General features: G+C 36.1%; 1 protein-coding gene across 2 annotated transcripts in view; it reads right to left on the bottom strand.

Moving 5' to 3' along the window:
* ANKS1B (ankyrin repeat and sterile alpha motif domain containing 1B) overlaps positions 1 to 14,706 on the bottom strand; it is a 444,690-nt gene that overhangs the window by 231,041 nt on the left and 198,943 nt on the right. The window contains exons 13-15 of one of the 2 annotated variants that reach the window (XM_086750799.1): positions 14,549 to 14,564; positions 13,030 to 13,047; positions 10,929 to 10,943 (exon numbers count right to left, since the gene is read on the bottom strand). The exons of the other annotated variant lie outside the window; for it this stretch is intronic. Of the exons in view, the coding sequence (XP_086606925.1) occupies positions 10,929 to 10,943; positions 13,030 to 13,047; positions 14,549 to 14,564 (49 nt within the window). The remainder of the gene's footprint in view (positions 1 to 10,928; positions 10,944 to 13,029; positions 13,048 to 14,548; positions 14,565 to 14,706) is intronic. 2 annotated transcript variants of the gene reach the window in all.

The following is a 14,706-nucleotide window of genomic DNA, read 5'->3' on the forward strand; positions in this document are numbered from 1 at the left end:
TGTATTCATGTAAAGTTGGAAATCAGCTTATTCACATTTGTATCTCAAGAGATTCTATGTTCAAAATTAAAGCACATTCAGGAGAATAACAGTTCTTAATAATAGTAATGAAAAGAGCTGTAATAGATAAATTATAGCGACAGAGTTACATCTTTTAACAGGCATTGCTGTTGCCATGGCACAAGTTTCTAATGCAAAATAAAAATCCACTAGAAGTGTGTGCTATAGCTGTGGTAACAACTGTATTGTAACACCTGCACTATTCAAATTCTGTTTTCATTTTATCCAGCAAGATGTTTTTAGCAGCACACTCTGCACATGTGTAATATCTGCCCCAAAATGTATTCTCAACTCCCTTTTCCACATACTCAGTTGACTGATAAAACTAAGAGTCACAGCTGAGTAATATTTGGAAAGTGTCCTCTCACAGAGGAATGGTAAGCAAAGAACTCATCTTATTTGCATGGTAAAGATTGCCTTTACCTTCAGTAGTGATGATACTGGATGTATTGCCAAAGTGATATCATAAAATGAGATGATCAGCAAGAAAACATGTAAGACAGAAAATTCATAGTATTTAAAACATGAGTAGCAATATTGAAGAAGGCATTATTTCACATAGCAAACAACATGGTGCTCTGACCAGGCTCCAGCTCTTTGGTGGCATTATGTTGGCTGCAGATACCTTTGATGAGGCAGTGCTATGTTTTCTCACTCTAGTAAATGTTATAGCAAGGTACCATGAACCTGTGTGGGAGATATAACAACACAATTACTAAGCAACTAATGAAGAATGCAGGCTTCTACTGTCACCAGCAACAACACAGAAAAAGAGCAACAGTGTCCAGCCAGATCGCTGTTTCTCCTTCTGCTTTGTGCTAAATCTAAAGAAAGCACCAGAAGGTGGTTTGCAAGGTTGGTGTCAGCGGTCTCCAGGCTCTGTGCCCAAGTTCCAACATTACCAGCTTCTCAAAGCCGTATAATCTCTTATAAATCACAGTAGAAGTCTCTGTGGATTATATATTTGCTCAGAACTGCCAATTCAATCCCTTAACATTGCAGTCTTTACTTGACTGTGTACTGAAGGATTTTAGTGCCTCACTATCGCTACCTTCTTGGTAGGCTCACTGTCCACATTTTACTCATCTGTTTCACAGTGATCCATCAGGAACTACAAAAGATAAGAAAGATTTTGGGGGAAATATAGTTCCGTATGGAATTTTCTGAACATTGCTTGCCAGCCTCTAATGAAGAAAAAAAGCTTTTAGTGAGGAAGGATATTAGTTGGTAATTACTGCTAATTCTAAGCAAATTATAATATCCTAATATAGTTCTTGCCCAAAATTTCAGCAACAGGAGTGCAATGTGGTGAAAATAGAGTTACTTTTAACTCTTAGAGATGTATTAACTCTCCTGTAAATTTTCAGAAATTTGTTTTGGTAGTCATAGAGTATATTCTGTATTTGAGAGGAACATAAATGTAATTTTTACAAAGATCACATAAAGGGTTAATCTTTAACTGCAAAATTCAATGTATACAAAAATATAGAGCTGCAGCTGCCACCTCCATAATGCCGTTTCCATGAGAATTTCTTTCTATGTGACTATATAAGGCATGGTTCCTAGATGTCGTAATGACAGCCTCTCATGAACCATCACATTTTACAGCACAAGAATCTGCCTTATACATGTTCATCAAAATAAGAATCCTTCAGAAAACTAACGTTAAAAGACTAAAAATTTCAGGCAGACAAAATAACGTTCAACATCCCCCAGGTGAAACACTCGATTAATTCAACATCCATGTTCAAGTTAAAATTCTACTGGAAACAAAACAAACCAAATAAGTATTTCTTTTTAATACTCAAGCAATCTTTAATAAGAAATTCTGAAAAATGAATGAAAGTTGATGCAAAACGTAATTTTGTAGAAAGATCACATATAATTGCATTGAGAAATTATGTGGTAACCTCTTCTTGCAGGAGAAAGCTAGCAGTTGAGTGGGCTGCTCTGAAAGTACATGTTAATTTGACAATGTAGTGCAGCAGGAAAGAGTAATAGAAGAGGAAAATTTGGTGAGACTTAATAACCAAAATAAGTGCAAAGCAATATGAATGGGACAGATGAGCACTTGAAACCATATCTTTTTGTTGAAGACTCTAATGAAAACTTGTTAATTGTTCCACTTCTGATATTTCACACATCAGATGCAAAAAAGGAATAACAAAGTCCTCTACCAACTGGGAAGAAAACTTACTAATTGTCAAGGCAAAAGAGACTGGAAAAATAATGGCTGATTTTTAGAATGCTGTTTCTAAATAAACAATTTCAACACTTGTATTTGGAAGGAAGGATATGTCTAAATAATTCAGTTTCATAGAATCATAGGATAATGGAACAGTTTGGTTTGGAAGGGACCTTTAAAGGTCATCTAGTCCAACTCCCCTGCAAGAAGCAGGGACATCTCCAACCAGATCAGGCTGCTCAGAGCCCACTCCAACCTGGCCTTGAATGTTTCCAGGGATGGGGAATCTACCACCTCTCTGGGAAACCTGTTCCAGTGTTCCACTACCCTCACTGTAAAAATTTTCTTCCTTATATCCAGTCTGAATCTACCTCCCTCTATTTCAAAACCATTACCCCTTGTCCTATCACAACAGGCCCTGGTAAAGAGTTTCTCCCCTTCTTTCCTCTGGCCTCCTTTAGGTACTGGAAGGCCACTATAAAGCAGAAAGAATACAAAATATATGTTCTTGCATTTGCACTCATCATACACTTCTGTCTTTCCTAACCTTGATAAAGGATATGTTTCTGATCTGAGCAGTATTTAAGATATGATACAAAGTAGTTTGCCTCTCCTGCCCTCATTCCGCATACAAGCTTATCTATGCTCTGTTTCATCTTATAGTTATGTTCAAAACCAGCAAGAACGGAATAAGTGATTTCACAAGAAATAATGTAAAATCCAAACTCTTTCACCCCAAATGGCCTCATTTAATTTTTGCAAAAATTCCTGTTAGGCAGTAGAAACAAAGCTATACAGACAGAAAGTGTATATATATAAAAAATGTCTAGCAAAATACCTCTGGCTGTAGAATTACAGCCCAGTTCTAGATGCAGATACATGCAGTCATGGAAGATTACATCCAGAAATGCAGAGTTTTTCAACTCTAAGTGGAACATTTACTGAAATTTTATATAATTACTTACATGTAACTGTTTTGAAACTAATCACTAAAAATAATGGTCTTTTAGCAAGCTTGCAACTCACTACATCTTTTTTTTTTTGTTACAAATACTGGGTAGGGAAAGTGAAGGAATAAAAAAAATAGATTCTCTATATTAATTTTCCCCTAATAATTTATTTGAAGTTTGCAAATATGGAAGGATAACCGTATAAATTATTTTGAAAAGTATTTAGAAAACATAAGTGATTTTTTTCCTTTTTTTTAAAAAGGTAATCTAAATGATTACATGCAAAATAATTTAGCTAAGAATATTAATTTTCTAGGCATCTAAAAGCTGTTTACTTTTCACAAATAACTATAGTTACTTTAAAAAGTCACATCACATGCAGGGTACTTAAAACAGATTCTTTGAAAAGAAGGGAAGAAATTCGAGTGACTAAACACAGACATACGTGGCCATTTTAGACACAGGAGAGTATCCAAGGTGACTGCAAGGGGTGACAGATGTGACATGCAACTTACTGGAAACTTGAGTCTTTCTGGGAAAGTAGCTAGAGGTCAGAAAGGGTATCTGGAGTGTCCAAATTAATCTAGACATCTCTGTTTAGGCACCTAAATTGTTTCTTAGAGGTCAAATAGTAGCAGACAAGGAGTACTGATGGTGGTACCCACATGGACAATACACCTGAAAGAATCCATTACTGTAGAATAAGTAAATAATTCCTTGAAGCAATTCTGTGCATATACTCTGCTTCAGATAACACTTACCTTAGATAGGAACTGAAAGCTTGTCAGCATTTTAAGTCATCATTATTGGATACTTCTACCAAATTAGCCATCAAGTTAAGAAGCCAGAACACCTCAGTGGAACAGAGCATGAAAGGCTGGCTGACCCCAGATACCAGCTCAAGGCATTTTGGAAACATATGTGCATTTAGAACACGGAAGTAACCTGCTATTAATTGACTATGGCTGCTAGGAGAGTCAATGTGTAGCTTTACCAAGCTACTAGGATGCAGAAAAGCACTGGTTCAATTTCAGATTTAGTTATAGGATAAACAAGCATTAGACTACAATAATTCAGACACGGAAGAACAGTGAATGAACTTGGAAGACGATGATCAACTTCCAGGTTCCATCACAAATGACACTTTACTAAGCTCTCTTACTAACAGAGAGCAAAAAGCACCTAAGCAGATAAAAGAACCAGTTGAAAAAAGGGAAGAGAAATTATTAATCTACAGCTGCCTAAAGCAAAAAGTTGCAAACCAGCCTCTTTCAGGCTATTCACAGGAGCATCTTTGTTATATGGATTTTACCAAAACTTACAGAAACTTTCTCCTTGTCTTAAAACAGTAGATATAGGTAAGAAAAGTTCATTTCAACAATTTTTTCTGATTGCTTTATATGCTTATGTGAATTAAAAAAAAATATTATTATGAAAAACTGTCTGAATCATCAACTAGTTGCTGGTCACAAGCTCCCACAGAGAAATTTCCTTGATATTTCCAAATATAGGTCAGTTCTTTTGGTTAGAAACAGAGGGTTTATCATCCATGTTTCTGAACTACAGAGTTTGATACAGAGAAGTTTAATCCAACTAAAACCCTACTTACATAACTGGTGGAAAATTCACGCAACATAAATGGTACACATAGAAATCCTGAATGATTTATCTTCTGTTAGGGCTATGTGAAAGTTAGACAGAGGTTCATTTAATGAACAACTGTGGCAAGCAGAAAACATTACCACCTACCCTGCTGCTCCTCAACTAGAAGGTATCATTCAACAGCTCCACTGCCAGAGCTCTTTGTAAGAATGGCCTCTGATCTGCTCAAGGCAAACCAGCTGTGCCAATTTGGGTAGAGTTGGTGAGTTAATCTGGCTCATCTTGCTTGAGATGGGTTAGAAAACGCTCACAGAAACCCTTCAGCTGAAGCCAGATGTGGGGGTAGTCACCTATGAATAAGGTGGTGCTGGTAACATCTTCAGTCACTTCCACAGAATTCTGCCATTCATGAAAGGATTAAACTTCTCTGCAATGTAAAGGTCAGCTTTCCTCTCTGAAACACACCAGGTGGATACCCCTCTAAGGCACCTAATAGTTCTCCTTTTCAAACATACCTACTGAGAATAACATTTTCTTAGATAGGTGGAATAATGTGCATGATGACAATAAATATTTGCATGGTCTAATGAAGAGGACTAATTTGCCTAGCTAAAAGGATTTAAGATAGTACAGCTTTCAGAGACAACCTCCTGACTGGTAGAAATACATGAATAAAATAATTTAAGAGTCTAGGAACTGTAAACATGAAAACAGAATGTGAGTCTAAGAGATCAGATACTACACTAATATTGGTGGGAATTGTCCCATTACAGGCCCACAATTGATAGCCCAGATTCTGCTCAGGTAACAGTTTGATAAGAATTTCAGGAATAATAGGTTGTAGAAAACTCTTCCCCATCAGAGAGCTCCATCCAGTTGTTGGCAGATCTTTAATAAGGACACAGAACTTCCTTACTATGTAATTAGGTACTTTGGATTTAGAAACCAACTTATTTTCAGAGATAACTTGTTCTTACCTAAGTGTCAGAGGAAATAAATGCTTCAATATAGGTTGTACCAAATTCATCATATCTGAGGACAGGCCTTCATTCTCCTCTAATTTACTTATATTTCACTCAGTATGAGGAAGACTGATGAACAGAAATCAATAATTATATTTACCTGTGAACTAGGGACTCAGATTAGCCAGACCTAATCTTCCTATCATACGTGTATTTCTGCTGTTTAAGCAAGTGTGCTTACACTTCACCTGAGGAACAGGCAAGGAGAGAACAGATTACTGTTTTGTAGATACAGAGATGGGCAGAATCTACATCAACAGGGTTTTCCCATGTGAATACCAGATAAGCTGATATATGAACATATAGCTCCTGCAGACAGAGTTGTGAATTCGGTCTCGGTTTACTAATCTCATAGGTTGAGATTCCCATTTTCAGTTGGAAATGTCAGATAAAGCTAAGGAATATTTCACTTCTCAAGAGAGAGAACTCTGACAGAAGGCTGGGAATTGCAACTAGGAAAGCTCAAAAATTGCATGGAAGAATCTATATTTATGAACTGCAATATGCAACAGTTTAAACTGACAGCATTTTTAAAAGAGGACTGTATATCTAAAAGGTCAGGCATAGAGGAGAGGCAAAAAAGTAGTACAGGTTTCCTAAAAGATGTGTGCAGTCATAACTACCATTCAGACAGGCTACTATGAATGCAGTTTGTATGAATGGAGATAAATAATTAGGGGATCACCATCATCTAAGTTTTTTGTTCTTCTTTAGAAGAATCCCTTCAAAATTTTTGTAGAATGAACCAACAGTTAGAAGACTTACATTAGAAAAAAACTGGGTAGCTCACTTGCCTCTTTCAAAGATCAGAGGAACTGAGAATGAAAATGAGAGATGGCAAATTTTTTTCATTGGATAGGTCATAATCTATTAGACCTCCTCGGACCCATCATTTTATTCCTAATCTAGTGGATCATTAGGACCTTCCTCTAAGTGGACATCCATAGAAGACACCTGGACTTCCTTTGTGCTGAAAATGACAAAAAATGAAGTTCTATTCATAGCAATGGATTTGTCTACTGGCCACACCAGAGCTTTGTCATATCAAACAGTGATATGCATATCAAATACTGATTTAGGTATCTGAGCCACCATTTGCCTTTTAGGTATAACAGTCCCCCATTCTTCTAGTTCTGATCACTGTAATCAGTCAGGAAGTAGATGGTTCTTTCCATTCACGGTGTGGTTCCTGACTGTAAGGTTTGCATGGGTAAGGTGAAGGAATGTGCTACATTTGTCTCAGTATTTCTCACTGAAAACTTAGAAAGGTTGCTGTTTTATTTCACATGACAACAATCTTCCAAACCTCAGTATTTTTCATAATAGAAGTATCTCCCAGACATGATTTCAAACACTTCCTCAGTATTGGATGGCAGAGTCAAAAGCTAAAGTGTTCACATTTCTCCTTTGAACTTTCAGGATATCTCTTTCTGCTATTTCTGTTTTGGAGAGGGATGCACTCTCTGCAGGTATATATTAATTTTGGTGAGAGTGGCCTGCTTCAAACTATCCCTTCGGGAATACTTGTTTTCAGTCACTACAGAGAAAAAGGTCTGAGCTCTTGGACTCGGCTTCCTTGCACACACTCCCTCACCACTCTCTTCTTTCCTCTTCTTACCCCCAAATAAAAGAGAAATTATTAAAACTCAGAGAGTGGCTGAGTTCTTAATCAGTCAGACATGCAAACACAGAAGGAAAGAACAAACCTACTGCTTTCTCATACGCATCGTTCTGTAACTTGGGTGCTGATTGTCTCTTACTTCCATAGGTTAATACATTCATATTGTGCTTAAGCCTTAATGCATCTTCCTGCAGAGTATTTCTAAAATGTGGCCTCTACCAGCCAGCTAAAAATTGCTACCCAAATAATTGTCTTACATCTATTAAACTTCAGGGCCTCTGATCTTGACCCATTCAAGAACTCTTCTACGAAAGTCACCCTCTTGGTCCATTGCATTGACCACGTTACATGCTTTGGTTCTCACTGTTACTTTTAAGGTAATTTGTGTCATACAAATTATTTCTTAATAAACCTTCAAAGTTATCAAATAATCAATTCCTGTCTTTCATCTGCTGGCAACGCCCCTTTCTTACTGTTTGCTATTTCTACTTCTGCTGAGAAGTCATGTAGCAGAATTTAATTGTTCCAGTATTTCGTGATTCAAAGAGATGGTAAAACAACTGCATATTTCAACTAAATTGACAGCTGTAGGAAAAATAACATTGGTACACATTACGTTGCTGAAAAAGACAATTCCTTGCATTGCCTCAAGCCCACTCTTGGTGCTATACAGTTCTGTGGAGGTTCAGGATCAATGTGCTCTGAAATAACACTAGTTCTTCCAGTGTTTTCTTTGACGAAGTTCTGCTCTGGCAAATTGTCTAACCTACTCAGGAGAACTGAGTATGCAGAAGTAGTTCATTAAGTCAGTCATAATTTACAAGTAATTGCAGAAACAATATCACAATTGTTTTAATTAGCATATTCTTCATTTGGAATAAATTGGAAATCAAATGATCACAGTCTCCTGAGAAATTTACACAAGTCACTTTTTCCTCTTTAAAGAAGCAAACAAGCATCACTCACAGCTCCACGTATCAGACAGCACTGTAACCAATACCAGAACAAAAACTGGCAGATGTTTTCTTTTTTTTTTTTTTTTTTGCATTGCACTTTTTTAAAGGTTTTATTGTTAAAATAAAGAGAAATGACAATGAAAACATTTTAATCACCTTTCTGATTAACAGTGGGCAAACACCTTATTGCTCTCTCTGTTCGTACTAACAGGAAAAAAAGAAGACAGGGAGAAGAAGGGAAGAGAGAAGAGAGTAAGAATAAGAGGAAAAGAAAGGAGCCATCCTGAAGACCAAAGATTCTAAACTCAAAAACTTCTGATGAGATTTTCAAGTTGCAATTGGTCCTAAAACTCAAATTAATGAACTTAACGCCAGAAAGTGCCATTTGTACCTGTCCTGCACATTAGAGTGTAGAAGAAGGTGGTTCATCTCCCTGTACTATGTGTACATCCAATAGCAGACCCAAAGGAGTTAAAAAAGATGAACCCAGTTCTTAGGCATTGTAGAGATCAGCTAGTGCCCCCACTCCAAGGACACTAAATATGAAAATAATATTTCAGTCTTATTCACGGGATCATTCTTTCACAATTTAATGTTTACTGAAATTATTTGTAAAAGGTAAAGCCCCTATAATCTCACTTAATTTCTGTTTCACATTGCACTCTAAATGGAATATACAAAAAAGCTGCATGAAGATTTAAAAAAAAAAAGACAAAAAAAGAGAGCACTTTAAAGAAGAGATAAAACGCCTATTAAATTAATATTCAAGAACAGTGAATTAGAAAAGGAGAAGAGGAAAACACAGAAACAGAAGCTAAGGGGCAATCTGAATTCTACTTCTGTGGACCTGTTTCATGTTACCAGAACTGCACTGCTTGGCAAATGCTTTCAGTTCTCTTGCTACATCTGTATTTCCTGTTAGGACGCTCATTTGATCAAGATATTGAAATTAGATGTCTCTGTCTTTCATTTCTGCCGTGTTCCTCTCCCAGATTATCACAGTTGCTGCAACTCTAAATTACTGTTGAGGTGCAAGCTGAGGTTTTCAAATACTTGTTGAATTGACACTGCTCAGTTTGCTGTCTCTCCTTAGCTGAAGTGAATTGAAAGGAGTTATTAGTTGTACTGTGTATCTTGCTTGAGGGCAATCATGTCTAAATCCAACTTTTCTTACACAAAAAACAATTACATTGTTTTGGGTATTGCATTTGATTTTTCTGCTCTAATTAGATCTATAGATTTGTCATAGACAATTTCTGGAAAAATTCATTAAAATGTTGTCAGTATCACAATCACGACAATAATGCGAAAACTTATGAAAAAAAATTAATGACAAGTTTCCAGCAGCTGAAGTACCCTTGAAAAACTACATATTTACTCAATTAAAAATAATAGAATAACCCCAAATACTTTTTAGCTATTCTATAACAGGTATTTTTTATGCTATCATAATTACATGAAAGATGTCTTTTTGTATTAAAGCTTCATCTTCCTCAGATGTTTAGCTGTGTCAACAGTGAGTTTTCTTAATAGATTCCATATTCACTCACCAATCCTTTCAGCTATGCCATGTGGGAAGCCCAACCATGCTGTTCTAAGTTGTAAACCATGTTGTAAAGACAATGGATTGTTAAGTCAAGATAACCTTCAGTCATGAAGCCAGAATTTTATTGAGTCAATCAGAGACACCTTATCAGTCCTTATACAGCTATTCCTTTGCTGTGCAATTTTATGTATGTATGGCCTGTGTTCTGACTCCTGAACAAAGATTATTGTATTCATAGGCCTCAGCTCAAAATCCTCAGGACTGAGTGCTTTCTTATCCTTCAGTCATTTTGAGTGTCCAGAGCAATATGAAAATGAAAATGAAAAGAAACAACATCTCAAACCAAAGAAATAGTACAAAGCTCAGGTATTACAAAGGTGGAAGCCAGGCTTCCAGCATCACTGGAAATGGATACCAAGATCACAGCTGATCTCTGGACCAACACAAGGAAAAGCCATCACTTTGGGACCTTGAAGATAAATCTTCAAGAATTCCAATAATATCAGAAAAACTGAGGGCAAAGGAGGCAAAGCTCAGCCAAGCAACAGTTTGAAAAGAAGCCAGAAGGGTCAAAGTGAAGGAACAGAATACAAAAGGCATTTTTGACCTGTTTCATAAACCCATGCCTTTCTTGTGAATTAGAAAATAATAAGAATCTACTTTTCCTTATTCTAACTTTACAGAGAGAACTTCAGCCTTAAAATATAAAGTTTCATCCTACATTCTCATGTGACCACAAAAGCATTCATGGAGGTTACACCAAAGAAACAGATAGGAATAGAGGGAAAAGGGGAAAGCAGTTTAATTAGGTGAAGGAGTCACCATGTTGTATCACTCTAAAGAGTATTATGAAATCTAAGGATGAATTTTAGCCTTTTCATAATGCCCTTCAGACTTTTGATGAAAAGGTTATTTGATGAGCTAAATGATGCTGCATTTTTCAGCAACGGAGCACAAGAAAAGTTTGGAAGTGTTATGTCTGAGACTTATTATTCTGCTTCCTCTTCAGCTTCATAGACTGTTAATACAATTAGGCTCCCACATATTCTTAAAATAAATTGGTGAACTAGGCAGAATTCTTTCTTAATTTCATGTATAAACACCATGATTGATTTAAAAGCATCAGCCGTAACTGAGTCCTAGAGGTAGCTATCATCCTTTGCACACCCTCTATGTGACTAAACAATACTAACTCAGGGATAACGTGTAAAGCCTTTACTGTAACACTCATAGTAGTATCAAGAGCACTTAATTGACAGGTGGGACCTTAGAGACACCAACAATAATTTTTTAAATGTATTTCATCTTCTCTGATATCCCACTCCAATGACACATCTGGCATAAAAGGTACCACTATCTACAGTGGCCTCCAAGCAGTTCATTCTAATAATCCTGTCTCCATCTTGAAGATTTGTATCTTCTTACAAAAAAATTCCCTTCCCATAATTTCAGTGAGAATACTGCAAATCTGTCAGTAAGTACATTGTAAATGTTTCTCTCATAAATCTGTCATCATGTAAAATTTTCACTATTCTAATTTAAGAGTAGTTTTCAAAGTAACAACTGCTTTTGCTTGAAAATTTGGGAATGCCAAGGTGCTTTCTTGGAATGTATCTTTGCACATGTGACACAGAGTAGCTGAATATTAATAATGATTCAACTACATTCACCAATATGAAGTCATTTTGTATTGGAATAAAATTGTAGTTCAGTTCAAAACCTACCAAATCAACACCTGAACGTTTAGAAAGAAACTTGGTTTTCACATATTCCACTGGAGAGGAACTGATTTTCTTGAAAGAGCCATTATTTATTAGAATTTTACACATTGTCCAGAAATATGTAAATCAAAAGATTAAGATATAGGTCATTTATTTCTGAGGAAAACATTTTTTGAAGTATGAAGGGAGAAAAATTGAACATAATTTAAGCTTCTAGTCTTGGTATCAAACTAAATCTGTGTCACAAAATCACTTTGAAGACAGCTGTAATGACATCAAGTCTTACTGTGTACCAGCTGTTCACTGAGAGTATTCTGTTAAGAGATTGTCCCTTCTAAATATAAATTATGGTATCCAGTGAAAAATCTGAACCACCTGAAGTGCTAATTTCCCTTCCACTAAGAGAAAATAAGTTTTTCTATAACCTCTTCTAGATATAAAAGAGGATACATAGACCTTGTTTAGGAAACATAGACGATGTTTTCATTACCTAGTTTAATGGCAAATTTGCTTCTTGTCTGAAAGACCCTAGATGATGGAAAAAGCGTAAGAGATGAAAACTAATTTGATTGAAAATAAGAGTATGTATTTAAATTCTGTAAAATATCCCTCTGCTCTAAGTATTAATACAAGTGTACACTAGAAATAAGCTCTGCAGGCATAAATGCTTCAACAGTCTCTTTTAATGGGTGCATACCTGCATCCCTCCCAAGAATCCACAAAAATCACTTTACTGTAAGTTGAAATGACTACCTTTGTTTACTTCAAGTTCTCTCATTAGTATTTAACATTGCAGCTGAATCACGCTAAGAGGAGAAAAGGAACAGGTGATAGGAAAGGCCATCAGAAAGGAATAACACCAAAATTAATTAAAGGGACATGAGATATGACCACACTGCATTCACAACAACTACAGTGCACTGTACAGACTGCACTGTAAAGATAGCTTTAAAAATCCTTGCATAGTTACAGAAATCTTGTAATATCATTGCAGTGCATAGAATAGGCTGTGAAACTTGTTCCAAACCCCAGACCACATTAGCCTATGCTATCCTGTATTTTAATACCAGTTCTCAAGCTAGAGGCCATTTAAATATGGCACAACTGCCAGTTTTGTAGAAATAGTCTCTACAATTTAAGCAAAATACTGGGGCTGCCAAGGAAGACTAAGGGAGTTAGGTTTTGCTGCGACTTGCCTAGCTTGCTCAATTACCTTAAAAAATAAAATATATTTTTTAATTTTAAAATTCACAAGAACAATGTTAGAAATTATTAAAAGCAACATTGTGAAAGAGTGTCTAGCTAAAGCAAAGCATAATGCAGAAGAGAACACTGTAGTCTGAAGTAAAAACTGTTATATTGTGACTCAGGAGTGACTCCTAGCCTTTTCAACAGTTTACCAGGTGACTTTGGAAAATCAGTTTAGTATTAGCTTGCCTGAATTTCCTTGGCTGTGGTAATACCAGTCCTTCTAAAGAGCTTGAAGAAGTGCTAATGAAAACAGCAGTATATGAGAGCTAAGTATTATCAGCATTTTTTAAGACGCTTCTCAGACTTTACCATAAATCCTGAATTTCTCAGAAATCCTTTAGAAATGCTTATACTGTGTTTTTATGTTTCTCTACTGATGTCTGTAGGAATCTTTTTTTTTTTTAACATAAAGGGAACTGAATATGAATATATGAGAAAACAAATTTAACTGGAATATACGAAGTGTCATTATATATATAGTAAATTGAAAAAACAGAGAATGTTTTATAAAGCCCTTTGGCTATAATAATGATGTGTTACTTCTAGGCACACATATTTCAAAAGAAAATGTGAAGTTTCATGATTATGGTTTAACTCTAACAGAATGTTTTTAAAATACTTAAAAGATTTAAATGATTAAATATTATTTTGCAAGACATGACTTTGCACACAGTACGATACAATTAATTTAACCAGAGGCATATGGTACCTAGTATTCTTACAACTGAGAAGGCTGCTATAGCAGACATCTACTGCTTTGTTCTGCTTGAGACAAACAGGCTCTGTAGGGTCCTGAAAGCCATTTTTTACTGGAATTTAAATTTACTGTTACTGGAATTTAAATTTACTGTTAATTTAAAAGCTTATTTATTGTGCTTGCAGCAGCTTAACAGAGAAAAGTATGGAGAAAAAGTGTATCAGGAGTCTGCAATGCTGTCATGATTGCCAAGGTCACTTAAATACCTGACCCTTTTATGATCTCTTCCACAGCAACCCATTTAGATCTTATGACTTCTATTCATCATCAATTTTTTGTAATAAAAACTATATTCATCTTCTTTTCTGGCAACCAAATCCTCCTGAAAATTCTCAAATTATCCCAGCAGATATGACTTTATTTCAGAAGCTGTGGCCAGCTTGCTAATGAGCTATGACAAAGCTGACCACTGACAAGATAGCTTTCTAAAAAACAAAGATTTAAACTAGATATAAGGAAGAAATTCTTCACTGTGAGGGTGTTGAGGCACTGGAACAGATTGCTCAGAGAAGTTGTGGATGCCTCATCCCTGGAAGTGTTCAACGCCAGGATGGATGGAGCTTTGAGCATCCTGATCTAGTGGAAGGTGTTCCTGCCTAGGGCAGGGGATTTGGAACTAGATGATTTTTAAGGTCCTTTCCAACTCAAACCATTCAATAATTCTATGAAAATACAAAAGTCAAGACACTATCAATGCATCTGTGAAACTGCCATCTAAAATGCTGTTCGTAACTTTCCCACTGCACAGCTCCAGCTTCCCAAAAAGGATATCAACCCTGTGCCACACAGTCTTCCCTCATCGCTCCAAATTATGATCCCAATCCATGTCATCTGCCTCCTACCCTCTCTTACACATTTAATCTTCCCAGAAAATGACTCAGTGCCTCTGCTTTCTACTACTTCTTATCTGACATCACTACTGAGGAAAGCGCACCAAGCACCAAATGCAGCACAGCTGTGTAATGCGATTTATCTAACTCTGAATGCAACTGTAAGCCTAATATCACCATGCAATGTTATGCAAAAACAGAAGTT

This window comes from Chlamydotis macqueenii, chromosome 1 (assembly GCF_036417535.1).
Source record: "Chlamydotis macqueenii isolate bChlMac1 chromosome 1, bChlMac1.mat, whole genome shotgun sequence".
In the NCBI taxonomy this organism is placed as follows: domain Eukaryota; kingdom Metazoa; phylum Chordata; class Aves; order Otidiformes; family Otididae; genus Chlamydotis; species Chlamydotis macqueenii.